Source organism: Coturnix japonica, chromosome 13 (genome assembly GCF_001577835.2).
Source record: "Coturnix japonica isolate 7356 chromosome 13, Coturnix japonica 2.1, whole genome shotgun sequence".
Lineage (NCBI taxonomy): Eukaryota > Metazoa > Chordata > Aves > Galliformes > Phasianidae > Coturnix > Coturnix japonica.
Window position 1 is genome coordinate 11,840,995 of NC_029528.1, and position 18,205 is coordinate 11,859,199.

The following is an 18,205-nucleotide window of genomic DNA, read 5'->3' on the forward strand; positions in this document are numbered from 1 at the left end:
GCAGGAGGGCCCTGGTAGGAGTGGGAAGAAAGGAGGTGACAGGTAAAGGGACCTGAAAAGGAGCAGGAAAAGGGAGGTATGATGATAAATGAAGATCCAAGCGTATTATTGGTACTGTACAATATACGTAGGAGAAAGGAGTTGGAAGCAAATATTGTTCAAATAGAGGGACAGAAAGCAACAAGCCAGTGCCCCTGCTCACACCTAGAACATACATCAGCCCCAAACCATCTAGAATGAAACCACCATCTTGCTTTACATGCTTTTCTTAACTCATGTTTCTGCACCAGGGAGGGGCATGACTGCAGCCCCTGCACCTACTCCAGTCCCAGCTGCATCACGTTGGTAATGCAGAAGCAGCCACAGGTTTTTCTGTAGGTTTGGCTTTTGTCTTCATTTCAAAATGAACCTGCTGACAAAGCTGAAAGCAAAGTGCTAAGCTGCTGTTATCAAAGTGATGCTTCTGTACTTTGGCTGAGCCCCACCAGCTCATCACTCCTGAAACGACTCATTTTGATACAGTACAATACTGGTGGTGGGATTCTATCAGGCAGCTCCGAAAGAAAAAATAACTCAAAAAGCAACAGGTACAGTGTGTTATAAACAAATACCCCCAGCCTATTAAACCAAGGCAAAGTGACCGAGGTAAGAGGCACCGATAAATCTACCATTGCATGTTTCACCAAGCCTTGTTCAAGCAGGATGTGGTTGTTTCAGGCCCCAGCTGAGAGAAGGGCTGAGAGCTCCCACAGCACTGAGGAATTTCTCCTGCTTCTAGTAAGAATTCCCATCTGCCTCCTTGGTGTGATCCCAAATAATAGCAAACAGAAAAGCAGAAACCATCCCCTCCTTTAACATGATGGATACAACTGCATGTATTTAACAAATGCCATGTCGATTGCTTTATTTGACCCTCTCTTCACAAAATAATTTTATTATATGTATGAAAGCAGCTTACAGGCAATAAAGTTATGAAAACATTCACGATACATAAATACACAGACCTGATGCAGGATGTATATAGTTCATTAGACTGAGATTTTTCCTCTCAGTTCTCTTTTCCTGACGTTGTTGTTTGTTTTTTTCTTTGTAATATATTAGGAAAAGTTTCTCCAGAGGGTATCTGTGCCCATTCAGAAAGCAGGTCTCTCACTTGAGAGTGCTGCTGAGTGTTAACTCCCGGTGTTCCTGTTGCTAACATTCGCTGCTCGCTTTGGGCATCACAGAGGGAAAGCAGCAGGGAAGGACCATGGAAAAGTTGCAGTTTTTTTGAATTAAACACTGGCAACTTTGTTTTGGAGCTCATGGGGAGCTTTTGAGGCGGGGGCTGCAGTTCCATCCATAGTTAGAGAAGTCTTAATTCAGATTGGTGATGAGGCACTATTCCTTACTGAAGGGACTACTGAGGTGGGAACTCCTAAAGTGTAACATCCTCCTGGCCTCCAAAGTAAAGCACTGCGTACCCACTTGAACTCAGACTGATAGCAGACAGACAGCATGATCCCGGTGGTACTGCAAGAAATAATACAGATGATAACAAGGTTTGGCATGTTTACTACCATAAAACCAATTGTGTTTGTTCGGAAAAGATATCCAAGACTTGGAATAAGAAAAGTCTGAGAAAGCTGTTTATCTTACATAAATACAAAACATTACCTACTACGAATTGTTACCTAAGTAGCTTCTCTTCTCAAATTGGATTCTCCTGAAGGTTGTAGTCGTACTGAAGGTCTGTACAGATCCACAAACTTGACATTCTAGCAAAGTCTTTGTAACGTGAAACTTCTTAAAAAATAAATAGCAGCAATTCCTTGTTCTTTGTATAAGGGAAGAGAATTCACAACTCAGTCAACGCTGATCCTATCTTTTGAAAGAAATCCCACTTAAAAACCAAAGCCCACAAGGAAACAAGCTCCACTCCACATCAGTTCTGTTGATTCCTTCATTATGCTGAGCTTCTCAGCCTTCCTCCATCCCACTCAGCTCTCCGGGCCATCGGGGCTTCCATAAAGTGCTGACTGGTTGCCTGGCCACAATGCAGTAATGACACTCCAAAAATATCCCATTATTTAGACATCTTAAATAACATAAATAAAGCTAGATCTGTAATAACATATGAAAAATATCAATTTAAAACAATAAATAAATAAAACCAGTATCAACATGTTAACTCCCAAAGCTTTAAAAATAACCATTCTCATAAGGCTCAATTATTTGTTCAGAAATAATTTTAAGAAGGCCTCTACCTCCCTTTACAATCCCTCAGCCTTTAACTAGGATCTGTTAACACCCACTATCACAAAACACAGCAATCCTTTATATTCTAGTAAACATGAATCTTTAAATACTTAACATTTATCTTTTGCCTCACTTGGAGCAAGAAATCGGCCTCTCTAGGTGCAGAGGAGAAGCACTATTTTCTCACTGCACTGTATCCAAACTTGTGTATATTCCTCAGTATGAACAGCACAGTTCAACATCCATTTTTTTTTAACCAATTTTCAGTAACTTTTTGCTGTTTAGTGTTTTAAATATTAAATGTAATGCCAGGAAAATTCATTCAGGGATTGATGTAAATGTGTACTTCTCCCTAGGGCTTAGTTTCATACAAAAAGATTGTATCTTTTGTTTTTTAAAGATGATCACATTGTACACTATTATGTTTTGCTGGGTACACCTCACTGTTCAGGTTTTATGCTGCCCATTTTGTGTAATGGGATTTATCTTTTCCAAAGAAACATCAGCTTCATAATCCAAAATACCCGACAATGCTGGAGACATTTTCTCCAAGGTCTTAGATAGTTCACCCTCTTCTTCCTTTTTTAGAGGTTCTTCTTCCGGACAGATGATTGCGTGTGGGATCAGATAAACCAGATTTGACTCTTTGGGGCTGGACCCTTTGGGCTCATGTTGGCTTGAAAACACAACCGCTCCATTGTTGTTAATGCTAACAGTCTCTATAGCATTGCCGGACATTGGGCAGAGCCTGTAGCATCCTAGCAGGGTGGAAAACGCCTTGCGGAAATCAGCATTGAAGGCATAGATGATGGGGTTTAGGGAAGAATTAGCCCATCCAAACCAAATAAAAACATCAAAGATGGTAGAGTTAATGCAGAAAGCTTCTGCTCCCTTGGACGGTTGGGTGGGCTCGCAGAAGGGAATCATGCAGTTCAACACAAAAAATGGCAACCAGCAGCACACAAACACCCCCATGATCACTGACAAAGTCTTTAGAACCTTTGTTTCCCTCTTGAAGGACATTTTGAAGTTGCTCTCAGGTTGCTGACAGTCCATGCTGCTTCTGTTGCCACTTGTGTTCTGGCAGTTCTTGGCATGCACTGCTGCTCTCTCCAAAGCTGAAATTCGTCGTATTTGCTTCTGAGCAATCCGGTATATCCTTGTGTAGGTTACTATCATGATGGCCACAGGTATATAGAAGCTAATTACAGAAGAGGAGATGGCATACATCCTGTTTAGGCTAGAATCACAGTTGTCTGTGCTTATACCTTGTAAACTGGCATTCAAGTCCAAAAGGCTCGTGGTTTTAGCCTTGTGCCAGTTCAGCTGCACGGGGATGAAGGAAATCAACACAGACAAAGTCCACGCCACACTGATCATGATGAAGGCTGCCTTGGGGGTCATTTTCCTCTCGTACCTGAATGGGCTGGAGATGGCCCAGTATCTGTCCACACTAATGACACAGAGATTTAAGATGGAGGCTGTTGAGCACATAATATCAAAGGCCACCCAGATGTTGCAAAATGAACCAAAAGGCCAGAAACCAGCGATCTCAGACACTGCTTTCCAAGGCATGACCAAAACCGCCACCAAGAGGTCTGACACGGCCAAGGAGATGACAAAGAAGTTGGTCACTTTGGACCTGAGGTGGCGAAACCTAATGACAGCTGCGCAGACCAGCGTGTTTCCCAGCAGCGTGGAGAGGATCAGCAGCGAGAGGAAGCAGCCCGTGAGGATCCGAAAGGAAGAGTCCCTTTCCGCAAGCAACCCTTCCCCATCCATAGTGGTGTCGTTCCAAGTCATAATTTCTCCTGAGGGAAAATCACATCATGATTTTCATGACAACATCAGCTCCTTTCCTTACAGATAGCAGGCATGAGATGTCCGTTAATTAGTCATCTCTGAACAGACCAAAGGCTCCTGGTTACAGTCCCCTCAAGCCCCAATGGACTTCACCTACTCTGAATCTCCCTGAACGACACTGAAAGCTCTATGAGCAGGAACTGAAAATGTGCAAATACAGTCAACTCCACTGAGGGGTTTTTAAGCAGTCCCTTCAGGAACACACTGCACCACCCCAGCATGAAGCAGCCTGATTCAGACAGCTCACCTGCAAATGTTCTGCTTCTGTCCTCTGCAAATATACCCCACAGACAGGAAAGCAATCACTTTTCCATGCTTGCATATATTCCCACTTAAATAGGCTATTGATCGAGTGTTTCCAGCGTCCATTGCACTAGCCCTTCATATTTACTGATGCGTACCGTACGAGGTGCTTTTCCTTTGCTTTGGTTCCCTAAATGTCTCGCTGATTAAACACCCCATCCTTCCTCCTCAGCATGCTCCTGTTACAAAATCCACCAGTTCTCTGCTTCTGGGCAGCATCAGTGAGCAATTCTTCACTTCGTTTCAAGTTTTACACTTCCAGAGACAAAGGAAATAAGCATACAGCAGGCGTGTTTTAAAGGTTTTCAGTACGAAGTAGCTCAGGTTATTTAGTTTTTATCGAAATGAGAAATTCTGGCTCCTACCTTTCACCTTCGTTTCTGTTTGCTCTGGGATGCAGGGCCGCCTCTTCTCCTCATTTAGGTTTGGAATTGCATAGCAAATCTTACAAACAGACCCAACGTTGTATCAGTTGCAGGCATGTGTTGTTCCCTGAAAGCATCAATCAGCAAAACAGGAGCCACCGAAGTTTAGTCCCCAGGAATTAGTCCTGCAGCAAGCAGTGGGGCAGCGTTGGTGGGCAATGTGTGACTGACCCCGTCAGTGTGTGCCCGGCTACCTCCATCCCATAGACTCCATAGATCTCTCTGCAAACTTCGTTGGCCGGCTCGGTTCCGGTCGAGCTTTGTACATCCTGTCAGAGGGAATCATCCCAAGCAAAAGGCACAGTATTCCCAGCACCAGCAAGAGCCAAGTCGCAGTTGTTTCTTTCTTTCCTCCGTCGTTCTCTGAAGGGGGTGAAAGGAGGGAGAGAGGAGGAGGAAGGACCTGAGTGAGCTCCCCTCTGCACGAAGGCGGTGATGCCAGGAGTGGTTCCTCTTCCAGCAGGGACGAATGGTTTCAGCGCTTCTCTGCCAGGTTATAGCTCTCCATGACCACCACGGGATAATCTCACCTCCTGCTCAGAGGGGCTGCGCTCCGGCCGTCGGAGCAGCCGGCTCTAGCATGCTTTTCCCTTTAATAACAGCGCAGGCGGAGCTGCTCTTCACGCTCTCCCGGGCCGCGCATCTCCGGTGCCGGGGGCTTTTCCTCCGTTCGCCCGGGAGGGCGGCCCCGGCGGCACAGACTTCCTTCTGCCGGGGGCAGGACTCGGCAGCATCGCCCCTGAGAGAGCTCTGTCCGTCCGGTGTCTCCTTCCTAAAGGATTAAAACAAGGGAAAGACAGGGTGGAGGCACGCAGAGGGCACAGAGCAGCCCCCCTTCTCCTCTTTTCACATCGTCGGTCGGATGTAGCTTCCCCTGAGCCACCTCCCCCCGATTTTTCCGCTTTCTCGGGGAATAAGCGGGATGCCGAGCAAAGCCGGGCTGCGGGAGTTGAGCGCACACGGGATCACTTTGCCCCGCCGAGCTGCGGGACGCTGCGTGATGCCTCGGCGCTGCGAGCCAGCCGAGTCCCATTCATTGACGCGTAAAGTAAGTACCGGTACCCAACTTACGGCTGGGCGATGCTCGCAGCGGTGCAGGCGGCGGGCTGCAAGCCGAGGAAACCCGACAAGCACCGAAACCCCGGGGAGCACCGATAGCCCGGGGCACGCTCGGCACCCGGCAGAACAGGGTACTCACCGGAGCGGGATGCTCGGGTCGGCCCGGGGTGACGGCGGTCAACAGCCGGGGCAGCGCTCCGCTCCCCCCTGCTCCGCTCCGCGCCACTCCCCGCCGCCCCGCGCCCCCGCGGCTCCCGGCGCAGCCGCGGCCACCGGGCTCCCTCTCCTGGGCGGCCGCGGCCCCGCGCCCCCCCCGCCGGAGCGGAACGCAAGGCAGCCCCAGGGGCGCGGGGCAGGGATGCTCCGGGTGTCCCGCCCCGCCGCTTCCTCCGGACAGCTCGGCCGGTTCGGCGAGGAGCGGACCGGGAGGAGCCGGAGGGAGCGGCTCCGAGAAACGGGTCCTTTAGATCAGCACTGAAGAGGTTAAGGAGACAAAATCCGAGAGCAAACTTCAAACCTGGATCTCCGTAGCAGACGGAGCGTATTGCTGTCCCTACATATCGGCAGGGAAAGACCTCAAGGGCAGTTTCCCCAGGGCGTTCCGGTGCCCGAGGAGCCGGGTCCTGTCCAGATGTCCCAGAGCAGGAGTGGGGACAACAGAACCGCGGCTCTGGGAGCTCCCGGAGCTTCAACCCCTGACGGCAGATGTCAGCCCTGGGCAGATCCCCCTCCGTCTGCGAGAGAAAACTCCGTTCGTTCACCTGCCCGCAAAAATGTGTCGGTTCAGATCGTGTTTTCTTCTTTACAAAAATCACTCTGGTTCAGCAATAAGCCCTTCGAGCCCTTTCATTCTACAGAAGGGATTTTTCTGTCCTACTTGAGCCACGAGAGCCAACGGAAGCAGATGAACGCAGTGATTTGCAAGTTGCTACCTTTGTGTCATAACCTCACCTCAAACAAATGGATCGGAAAATGAAGATAAACATCACGGTGTGGGGGGTTTAAAACCAACGAGAAGAACAAATAAGTTCACTAAGTTGTCAAGATGCATTTCCTGGGTTTCAGCATTACTGAAGTTGCTTATATGCCAGCTATAATTTCTCATAATGTCAGTCAGTGTGGGTACAGTGCTAAACTAACCCTGACTAGCTAACTAAGATGCTCGTTTTCCCTTCCCCTCTCTCTTTCTCTCACTTTTAATTCCTTCTCAGCAAAGTCTCATCCTCCTCCTTTTGATCCCGTTCTTTAATCATCATCATTTGTCCCCAGGGGAGAGTGAAAAAGACAGAAAGTGAATTCTTTGCTCTTCAGTAATAGAGATGCCTAATGAAACTCCTTCTGAGCTTTCTTTTTATATTTTTGGGATTTTTTTGGTGTATTTTTTTTTCTCCTTTTCTCCTCAAAGCACAACACAGGTGAGATTTACTGCATGTACTTATCTTCTGAAAATGCAGCACACTGCTGCTTTGGAACAGAAACCCTGGGCCGAGGGGAACATTGACTTTGTAAGAAGACACTGGGAACATTCTCACATACTTCATTCATTTAAATCAACATCCATTCCAGCAGTCAGAGTCTTTTTCATATCTCACCCCTAATTTAACGTGATCATTTTGTGGATGAAATTCAGGCCTGGCTCAGCTGAGGCCATAACAGCAAAGCAAAGCCCCTTAAACAGCTCTGCAGGTTTATAACACTCCTTCTTCAAACAGGGCACCCTGCTGCGCTCATTTGCCACTTCAGCTAATTTGCGAGCTTTTAAAACTTTCATGACTTAATAGTCATACCCAGGTGAGGCACAAAAGTGAAATCCATTAAACCCTTATTATTGTTCAGGTAAATGTAGTGGAGGGATTAGGCAGCCAATTGGTGCATCTCTGGGAGCCATTTCTACAAAGGATGGGTTGAATTTGCCTTTTGCTGCTCTCCAGCTGATGTGCCCTCAGACAGCACTGAAGGATCAGCTCATGTCCAGGTCAGAGCTTGCCCAAAGCTGCCAGCAATGGGATAGTGGTGCAGGTGTGAGACCTGGAAACAGGCAGAAAACTAGTTTAATTTTCCCTAGGCCCCCACATATAACAGCTACTTGATGTTATTTAATGCTTTTCAACCACTGCTGACTGATGCTGAAATCAAAGCAATACCCAGCAAAGGAAATCTCGTGTTGTCTCTGCTACCACCCTACAAAACATCTGTTGCTCCTCAGAGACTCTTTTTGGAGAAATGCCCATTGGGTTGGCATAAAGACTTGAAAATACACATAGAGTAACACCTTCATCCAAATGATCTTAATCCAAACAGTAATTAGCTACTAGAAGACCGAGCCAGAGCTGAACAAAGTCCAAGGCTTGTGTTCAGAGATAAACGTGCTTTAATCTGCCAAACAGAACACACACACATAAAGGTGGCTTGATTTACAAAACAGTGTTACAGTCTGTGGATACAAACTGTACTCACGTCACTCTCAGGATGACTTCTGGAGTCTGCATGCATGGGATGTATTAAACATCAAATCAGCTGGGGTGGGCTAGCAGAAATAATGCCTGAAAGAGCTGTCAGGTTTCTAAATAACTGGCTATGCTAATAAGCCAAGGTAACTTTAGCCTCAGTTTAACCTTCTCGGAAAAATCAAGAGTTTCTGGGAATGGAGCAGCAGCTATGAACTCAAAAGATCAGCAAAGCTCATGGCATAATTGGTGGTAACACAGTTGGGCACTGCTTGGGAAAACACAGCAGTGAGTACAAAATGCAGAGGAAAGATGAGAGGCAGAAAGAAATACAAACCACACATCAGGGTCTCAAGCTCCTTCTTGTATGATGAAGACCCATCAGGAGGGAGAAAGAGTCAGTGAGAGAAGGGATTTCTCATCCCCAAATGGTGCTAACAAGGCCTAAATATTCACTACTGGAGGGATATATTTTTTTCTTTTGAGGTACCATAATCTGTAAAAGAAAAGGAACAATGTTACATTCCCCATATGTCCTGGGCAGTCAGACTGGGCTCTGTTCATACATCCTCTTCCCATGTAACCAATCCTTCCTTACATTTCTAATGTAAAACCCAAACCAAAGCTGACTGGTTTCAGCTGCAGCCCCCGAGATTTTACAAGCTCTTTTTGGGCAGAAGAGAAAGACAGGAATGAAAGGGAAATATCCACCCTGGGGACAGAGCAGGACCTGTCAGCTGAACAACTCCATACCCCACCAGCAGGATCCCTCCATAGCTGATTGCTGAGGATATACGATATGAAATAGCACATAAACCAGCATGTCAACACGAAAATAAAGACTGTCCCCACTGTGCTGATATATGCTTTATTTGCACATGCACTCTTTGTTTCATACAGGCTTGCATTTTTTCTTTCACTCCATGGATGGGCACAAAAATTGAATGCATGAATCAAAAGAGAAGTCACGGCAAAAATGACAGCACTTCTAATGCCAAAGATGGCTTTGACATATTAATTAGTACCTCAGAAATGAAATAAAGCCAGTGATATGGGATGATTCATTAGAATGAAATTAATCTGAGAAATAATTAATTCTGAGTGGATAAATAAGAAGAGTACAAATGGATATATTAGCAGCAAAACTCTTCACAGCTGAGTGCTACAGTGATTTTTAGCAACAGTGGATCAGGCTACAGATAACATAATTTTCTTAGCAGATGGCTTGGTAGGTGGCACTCCACTCCTAAGCTGTAGATTTACTCCTGAGCTGCATGCCAGCCAGCAACATAAAATGGATCCTTCTCCATATTCCAGCCCAGCCTCTGAATGGTGGATGGAGAACTGCTCCTCTTCCATCAGAGGACTTTTGTTCTTTCTGATGCAAAACGTGTCATGATGAAAAGTGTGGCTGGCACCAACCTAAGCTCATTGCCTCTAAGGGTTAGCAGAGTAGGTAAGAAAAGTCAGACTGTTACCCAACAGCTGATGATGTATATATGTAAGTGCACATCACTGCACATCCAGTATGGTCGTGCTTGACAGCCCTCCTACAGGCAGGCTACAAAAGTCCTGGGATTAATGAGAATTAAATGAAATATGACAGTAAAAAAGTAAGAATGGAATGAAATGGAATGAAATGGAATGGAATGGAATGGAATGGAATGGAATGGAATGGAATGGAATGGAATAGTTTAGTTGGAATGGACCTTGAAAGATCATCTAGTCCAACTGCCTGATCTCTTCAGGGCTAACCAAAAGTTAAAGCTTATTAGAAGAGCATTATCCAAATATCTCTCAGCACCGATAGGCACTGTGGAAGTGTTTGATCTGTGTTTGACTGTCCTCACAATGAAGAAATTTGTCCTAAGGTCAAGTCTGAACCTCCCCTGGAACCAGTGGAAAAATAAGAATCCAGAGCAAGGTTCTGGCTTTAGTCTCTTCATTCCTCCTACTAGTTTCAACCAGAGCTTTTGAAACACCCAGGGATCAGACTGGATCACCCCAGACCATGATACAATCCCAAATTCACTTTCACCTTACCTTGTCTGCATACTTTATCTATTCCAGCCTTTGTGCCAGTCTGACCACACCAGGTAGAACTGGTTCATTTCAGTAATTCAGTAATAACTTGTTCTTTGCAGCCTGCCTCTATGTCCTTGGCTTTTCCCTGCCCTGTGTTGCAAAGAGAGAAGTTGCTGTGACAGCAGCTCCCAGAGCAGTGTCTAACAAGCAGTGCTTGCCCTGGTTGGAAATGTTCCCTGCATCCTATCATCCATTTGTCAAAATCCATCTCAGGGTCAGGGGCTTCAAAGCCAGCGAGCTGCTCATGCTCCTGCCCTGCTCAGCAGCTCTGGGCTTGGAACAAACCAGGGTTTGGCTGCACCAGCACAGCTATTCTCATTCCCTAATGCTTTTCTAGAAGCATCCCAATGATTTCTAGTAACTGTACTCTACTTATGGTAACTCTGATCTGTTTTCCAGGACTTCTGCTCTTTAGGAACTTCCCAATGCTTTCTAAGAATTGTGCATTTCTTTCTAGGACTCTTCTACTGCTTTTTAGGAGATCTCCCTTTCCTTTTAGAAACTGCACTCAGGTTGGATCTTAGGAAATATTTCTTCTCAGAGTGATCAGGTATTGGCACAGGCTGCTCAGGGAGGTGGGGGAGTCACCATCCCTTGGAGGTGTTAATACATAGGTGTAGCAGTGAGGGTCAGTGGACATGGTGGGGATGTCCAAGATCCCACAGGTCTTTTCTAACCACTGTGATCCTATGATATGTGATGGCATGTGACATGCTATTCAGAGCTGTCTGGTAGTGTCTTATTTTATCCCATGTCATGTTGTCACGTGTTGTTCTCAGCACTTCACTCACACTGCTGCATGCCTCTCCATGTTGTGGCATGCTCCTGCGCATGTCAACTGATGCTGCTGTATGCCTGGTCCCTAAAGGATGATGAAAAAATTTGTCCAGCGCAGTTGAAGCAGCTGTGATATCCCATGGGATGGTGCTAAAGCAGGAGGGACCTACACCTCCTCTTGTTCCAGACTCCATCCACCAGCTTAACTGGCTGAAAGCCTTGCTGCCAGCAGTGGCAAATAAAGCTAAAATCTTTAAGTGACTTTGCAAGTAACTCTCTACTAGCTTATATGAGGGTTTATTTATGTTACCAAAGTGTTGTGTTGCTGATCTGTTGGACCATTTTTCCTTGGTTAATCGTTTATTTATTAGCAGCTGAAACTGTGGGAAAACAGGGTGAAGGTTTTTGATATACTGACACAGACTCACAGATATCTGTAGTTCAGAAACAGTCTTTGAATTTAGGAGACTGTACTGACATCCCTTCCAGTCTGGAGTTTGAATTTCCTGCATACCATTAATGCACAGTAAGTCAGCAGAGCAGAAGAAATGCTTTATATATATGGTTCATCCAGCCCCATACTGTGCTCCTGATAGTAAAACGCAGCACAAAGCTTTCACACGCACCTCCCATCAAGTGAGTGCTAAAGAACAGTTCCCAGAAATGTGGCTGGGTTCTTCTGGCAAACCTCTGATAACAGTCAGCTTGGTGCCAAGGCCGGTTCCTAACACCACCTCCAAGAGCCAGCAGCTGAACACACTCCAGCTCCTTGCTCTGCACATTCAGAGCCGTCATCACACATCGTTTCCCACCCGCTGTACAAATGTCTTTCTCATGGAGTAGAAATGTCTTGATACATTCCGTGCTTGCTGTTTGTGATACAGGGCTGCAGAAAACCCAGTCCTGTAGTGCCACTTACTGGATATCTGTGTTAATAATTGCAGCGCACAGCAGCTCTCAGTGTTTGTCATTTGATTCCAATTTGAAATGGGGAAAAAAAAAAAACACCATAAAATTATTAATGTCCAACATAATATTATGAATACAGTGAAGCTTGAAGAAAGTGAATACTGCAAAACTCATTTCTTGGATGAGGCAGTAGCTGTACAAGAACAGAAATGTTCCTGCTCAGGTTTGCATAGGGAAAGCTTTGCTCTGCAGCAGTCTAGGAATTCATTCAGGTGAAACACAGAGAGGGTTAAATTCATATCTAGTTCAAAAAAGGACTGAACGAACACCTGAAGGTTTGCAGGAGTGTTATTAGTGGGGTCAGCTGGAAATCAGGTGCCTGAAAGGAACACTTCAGCAGGAACTAAGGTAGCACTTCATGCATCCACTTCAGTCTCTAGGGATGTGCTTCCTGTAAATGCTATTAATACTTACACTGTAATTTAACCTGTATGAAAACCTGTAAGAAAACACATGCTTGAGTTTACTGGCCAAGCTATGTGGGTTTACTCTATAGGACTGTGTGTAGGGGTTTTGGGGGGGAACGAGGACTTCAGAAGAACAAAGATCTGGTACTCAGCTGCAGATCAATATACTGTATACCACATCATGGGTCCTCTACTCTCAATCCACTAAAGCAGAGAGCTGGCTGGGAGCCACCACAGCCTCTTCCAGCCCACCTTATTTTACTTCAAAGCATCGATGAGCACAGAGTGTCTATTTTTTGGTCTCTACAGGTTGATGAGCTATTCTGGCACACCAATGAGGTAACCTAGCACTGTTTGCAGAATATTCATGGGATGCAGCACAGCTCTATCGCAGCACATTGTTCCCATTCCCAGAAGACTCAATATGAGATACGGGATGACACCGGCTCACATGTTGCTGACTTATCAAATTATCATAACACAATATAAATTAAGGCTTTAATGAGCTTTAATTGATTTGCGAAGTGAGCTAGCAATCTATTTTGTCCATCTATCACCACATTCATCTGGAAGCTGGGATGGAAAAGGAATGGGAACAGCCATCCCTGGCTGTTTCTCTTGATTGGTCAAAGCACTCTCAGTGCTCAGTGGTAGTTTACCTGCTAGTTCTTCTGCAAAACTGCCTGAAGAGTGGCCAAGAAAGTGCATTCAGGCTTGCTCTGAATCCCCTGGGTTTCCTCTGAGCATTTCCCTGCTGCCAGCTGCTTTCTGCAATACTTATTAAAGCTGGAGTAATGAAAATGAGAAAGTCCATAAACATCCATTTTTGTTGTCAAGGTTGCCTTCGGGCCTCCGGTTCTTTTACCTTATAGTTGTTCCTATTAAACTGACTGATGATCCAATTTGTTCACCAAGCAAGTACCGGTATTTTGCTCCAGAGGTGGCCAATAATATTTCTGATAACCCTCCCATCAGCTTTTATTCCATTAATTATGGAAGTAATTTCACAGCCTGCAAGACTTGAGGCCACATTGTGCCACAAGCTGCAAGCAGGCCTGTCCCATCAGGGAGCTGAGAAAGTCGGATGCCTTAATAACCCAAACTCACAGAATACCCCGAGACGGAAGGGACTGAACCCAACATAGGACCACTCAAAATTCAAACCCTGTGTCTGAGCGCATTGTCCGAACCCTCCCTGACCTCCAGCATCTCGGGGCTGTGCCCACTGCCCTGTGCAGCCCGTTCCATCACGGTGGAGCTGAGGGGCGCAAACCGATGCGGAGACCCAGCCCCAAGCACGGCGGACACCCAGCCGACCATCCAGTTCCCGGTGGGCGGAGCGGGGCGGAGCGGGGCGGCCGCTCTTCAACCCGGCCCCGCTCAGCACGAGCCTCTTCCGGGCAGCGGGGCGGCGCGGAGCCGGCAGCGTGCGGGGCTGCGGTGAGTAACCGGCAGCGGGGGGCGAGGGGCCGGGCAGAGGGTGGAGGTGTTGCCCTGCCCGCTCTGCCACCCCCGGCCTCCTCAGGGAGGGCTCCAGGCCTCGGTTCGCCCCTGTTTCCTGATTGAGGACCCTCCGCTTCCCCGCATCCTCAGCACCCTCCCGAGCTGTGCGCGGTGCTGTGTCACAGGGTTGCGAGCTGGCGGTTCTCACTAGCAGGGTTTATTTCTTTATTGAGTTGTTAACGATTGCTGTGACGATAAAGGAGGAGGGGGTGAAGGCTGGACTCGTACCAGCTTAAAATTGGCTGTGTGTATCCTACTGGAAATATATATGGTAGTAAAAAACCTATGGAAAGAGGCCATGAACGTGTTTGGGTACAACCTGCTAATCCTACCTCAGCTCACAGCAACCAGCAGTGACACAAAATCAGACCTTGAGTTAACCCTTCTCCCTCTTATTGCTGAGGAGAGGTCGGTGTGTGACACATCCCCATGCTGTCCAGCCTGCAGTGTGAGCATAGATGGTATATTACAGGCACACGCTGATGCAGCTCGGACGTCTGGAAGCAGCTTCAATGCAGAATGATGAAATCTCCCACCAAGTGCCAGCCAAAGATGGCTGCTGTTTTGAGGAGAGAGCCCCAGCAGCAGGCGCTACCCATAACGCAGACTGCTGCTTCTGTTGCTAAGCTACACACAGGATGGGCATTTATAAGCAAAAAAAAAAGTATCTTGCGGTGTTAGCACGGTTTGCCTCCTCCAGCACTCGGTTGGTTCTTGTGACTGTGGTAGGAAAAAGGTCATGCAAAGGTTTTGCTTCTTATAATCTAAATGGATGTTTGCTAGAAGGAGTGCTTTGCAAGTGTGTTAGCATTTAGTGTGTGTTGCATCATACTTTTCCTTGTTAGTGCTGCTTCTTTCAAACCGTGATAGCACAGTGCAAATAGAGAAATACCACTGCTTAATAACCCCGGTAAGTCTGAGATCCGCTGTTTTGCCATCACACAGAAGTGCTTTCCAACTATCCTGCCTTGATTGACATCCCTGTAGAATGCATTCATTGTGTAGTTTCCTTTGCCCAAACAATTGGAATATGGGTAGTAGCTGGGTTTGCATTTCTGCTGTAGCTTTACCAGAGTGTTATAAAGTAGAATAGGTCTCTTTTTACTGATCAGAAGGAAGTTTGTTTCCTGTTTTTTTCTCCTAAAACAACGTAGCCAATATTCTCGTGGTGTTCCTCCTGGAAAACAGCTGCTGTGGGAGTGCTTTGAAGGACAGATCTAGGAGCCTAAATGTATCACACCTTGTCCCTCTCTCTCTCTCTCCATGAATCTGCACATCAAATGATTTCAGCAGCACACAACTCCGACTTTAGAGCTTTTCTGTAATGGTAGGATTCTGATAAGAAGTGGGTATTGCTGATACATTCTATTTTTAATTGGTTTTCAGAGAGGGAAAGAAAAGTGATTTTATTCTCCTCTTTTTGAAAAAGGAACACTTAGCTCCTAGGAGAGTCTGTGAATCATCATCTGACCCAAATACCTGAAGTGAGGGATCTACGTCAAATGGGTACCAGGAATGTCCCATCTTTCTTTCAGCATTTATGTTGGCTAGTTTATACCCTTCCTCTATGAAGGCTGCTTTGAGTTTTGTGAGTTATCATGTGTCCAATGATGTTTGAGTTATGCTATAAATGATTTGGACTGGGGAGCTGAGGTGTGAGATGTTGCAATGTTCATTATCACATTCACACTGCTTTGGACACAGTCTTCTCTTCTTTTGGCCAGCTGTTGTCCTCCCCAGCTTGGTGTTTGCTTCCTTTCTGGATCTGCATACAAGAGAGGTGAAAGGCTGCTCTCATTTACAGAGTCCACTTCAGTAGGGGAAGGTGCTGGAGCTGATCATCTGGACTCTGGCCCCCATAAAACCAAAAAGCAACAGGAGATTCTGTATAGTGAAGCAGTATCCCATCCAATCTGAGGACATTTGCTGAAGGATCCCCCACTCAAGACAATCCAGGCCTTCATATCTGTTCAGGAAAGCCTATTTCTGGGTGAGTTTTCAGGCTAGTAACTCTCAAAAATACTCTCAGACAGTATCATACTTATCAGCAACCTGCAGACAGTTCTCATCATTGTCAGAATCACCTCCCTGCTCTATGGAGCAGTGGCAGAAGCTCTCTGCATCACTCAAGGAATGGGCATTTTGATGTTAGGGATGCTTCTTGACTCAGAGCAGTGACTACGGCTTTAAAAATGTCAGCTTGTTTCAGATACACAGCTGTATCATCAAGGAATTTCCTTTTCCATTGCTCTGCTTTCAGCTTTAGCTTGGAAGAAGATCAGTGATGCATCTGGTGAAGCTTTTTACTTGCAGAATGGATTTTGTCAAGATCAGGTTAAAATAGGGGATGTGAGTAACATAAGAAAGCATACATTGTTGCAAGGAAAGTAGCAAATCCAGTTTCCTCATTCAAGCACTGCTGCTTAAGTGCGGGTTGCCTGGGTTGAATTCATCCCCTGGTTTATGAGTCCTTCAAGTGCACAGTTAGTAACACACAGGGTTCACATTTATACAAAACCTCATCTTTGGTTTTCAGCCGCGTTTCTTTTCATCCATGCTAAAATGATCCAACGCCTGGGTTGCTCAAAACAGCCTCAGATGGTCATTGCTACTCTTTGGGCTGTCGCTGCAGTGTGAGAAGTGACATATGGTGGTCAGTGTGCTGTCAGAACCGCAGTTAGGAAATAGAAAACCAAAGAGTTGAACTGACAACTCCTGAATCGGCGTTTTTCAGGATTGTTGCAACCACTACCGTTGACCTTTTAAACAAGGTTTAAAGTCTTCTGCTATTGCTGCTGATTCTGCAGCAAATCTAAATGCAGCCTTTGTACTAATATTGTTGATCAGGCTTTGGGCTGGTTTTACGTAATTATGTTTTTTAAGAGAGGCCGATCTCAGTTCCAAGCCCTCTTTCCTTCCCATTGATGTCAGTTTACAATGGGAACTTGCAGGCAGTCTCATCTGATAGAGGACAGCAGGTTTAGGTGTGCATTGAACTGGGACTTTCTGTTCAAGGTCACTTTCTGATTGGAAAGAGGAGTTGAAAAGCAGTCAAGAAGGGATTCAGTTGAAAAGAAGTCTGTTTGTAGAAGGTTATTCAGAATACAGAGTTGAAATTATCTCTGCAGAGGAAGGAAGACCTTCGTTTTGTCTGTGGATAAGTAGAGCTTCATTATTTTGATGTGTGTAATCAAAAGAGTCTGTAATCATCTTCCTGGTCCTGCAGCTGAACCCATGGCAGCACATTCCAGCAAGCCACAGCCATATCCATGTGGGAAGCTGACTCTTAGTACTTTATTATTGATTTATTTTGCTAGTATGGGGTGTTGCTAACCCTATGCTATGTTGTCATCCTTGTCATTTATCCACCCTTGTAGTGCTGATCCTCCTGTGTTGTGAATGTGACCACAAAGTGCCATTTAAGTATCAGTTATTTCAGTAATTTAATTAGCACTGTCTACCAAATCTTCTGCTAATGGAGTAATTGTGTTATTTACCTTCCCACCTTAAAGTCTCTGCTGCTGCTAATTCAGTTTTCTTATTTTCCAGGTGTTCTCCCCTCTGTCAGTACTTACAAACAGGATTAAGTGTGGGAGCAATAAATACAAATTATTAGTCAACTAATAAAGGCAAACTTCAGCAGCCCCCTAACGCTCAACTGTGCATGTAAAACAAAGTCAACATTTTTCACTTTCATTCTGGAAGATTTGTGCATTTACTTCCCCCTTTTGCAAACTTTCCACTTATCTCAGGGATCACTTGGGTTTGTATTGATTTGATTTCATCTCGGAGCCCTGTACGACTTCTTATGACAATTTCATTAGGAATATTTGGGTAATTTGAGCTTAAATCTTGGACGTGCCTGACTTATATTGAGAGCTCTTTGACACAAGTGGTATTTTAATAACAGGTTGCCATAAATCATGTACAATCAAGGCAGAGTTCCCTGGCTCTCCTAGACAAGGAGCACTGTAGCAGAGCAGTGACTCAGTCCCGAGACCAACAAACCCAGCAACCTTTCTACTCCAGTGCAAGTTTTGTGTGTCCCCAAGCTGTATTTTTCCAATGTCTGGAACTTGTTATGCTTCCTTGCATGGACAGCATCCGCTCCTTTGTGTGTGCACCGTGG

The 18,205-nt window shown here is 45.8% G+C and overlaps 2 protein-coding genes across 8 annotated transcripts in view; one reads left to right on the top strand and one right to left on the bottom strand.

Moving 5' to 3' along the window:
* SFXN1 (sideroflexin 1) overlaps positions 1 to 18,205 on the top strand; it is a 31,690-nt gene that overhangs the window by 181 nt on the left and 13,304 nt on the right. For 3 of the 5 annotated variants that reach the window (XM_015876151.1, XM_015876156.1, XM_015876155.2), the window contains exon 1: positions 13,897 to 14,013. The exons of 1 other annotated variant lie outside the window; for it this stretch is intronic. The gene's annotated coding sequence lies outside the window, so the exon portion shown is untranslated. Of the gene's footprint in view, positions 1 to 13,896; positions 14,014 to 15,880; positions 16,067 to 18,205 lie in introns of those variants that run through there. One more of the 5 variants, XM_015876152.2, reaches the window with a different exon arrangement.
* Positions 875 to 6,138, bottom strand: DRD1 (dopamine receptor D1). Of its 3 annotated transcripts, none has more exons than XR_001558233.2 (3): positions 6,028 to 6,138; positions 1,674 to 5,601; positions 875 to 1,512 (listed from the first exon to the last, which is right to left on the bottom strand). XR_001558233.2 is itself a non-coding variant. In XM_015876148.2 (3 exons), exon 3 carries the CDS (start codon positions 4,039 to 4,041, stop codon positions 2,686 to 2,688), a length of 1,356 nt encoding a protein of 451 aa, XP_015731634.1. In that variant the 5' UTR covers positions 4,042 to 4,049; positions 4,770 to 5,601; positions 6,028 to 6,138; the 3' UTR covers positions 875 to 2,685. The 3 variants fall into 3 exon arrangements, 2 of the variants coding, with proteins under 2 accessions (XP_015731634.1, XP_032303414.1); XM_015876148.2 differs by having other exon boundaries at positions 875 to 4,049; positions 4,770 to 5,601; XM_032447523.1 differs by having other exon boundaries at positions 875 to 5,601; positions 5,901 to 6,117.

Bases quoted from the DNA above. Each gene is read 5' to 3' on its own strand.
- DRD1 (XM_015876148.2), bottom strand. From the start codon at position 4,041: ATGACTTGGAACGACACCACTATGGATGGGGAAGGGTTGCTTGCGGAA.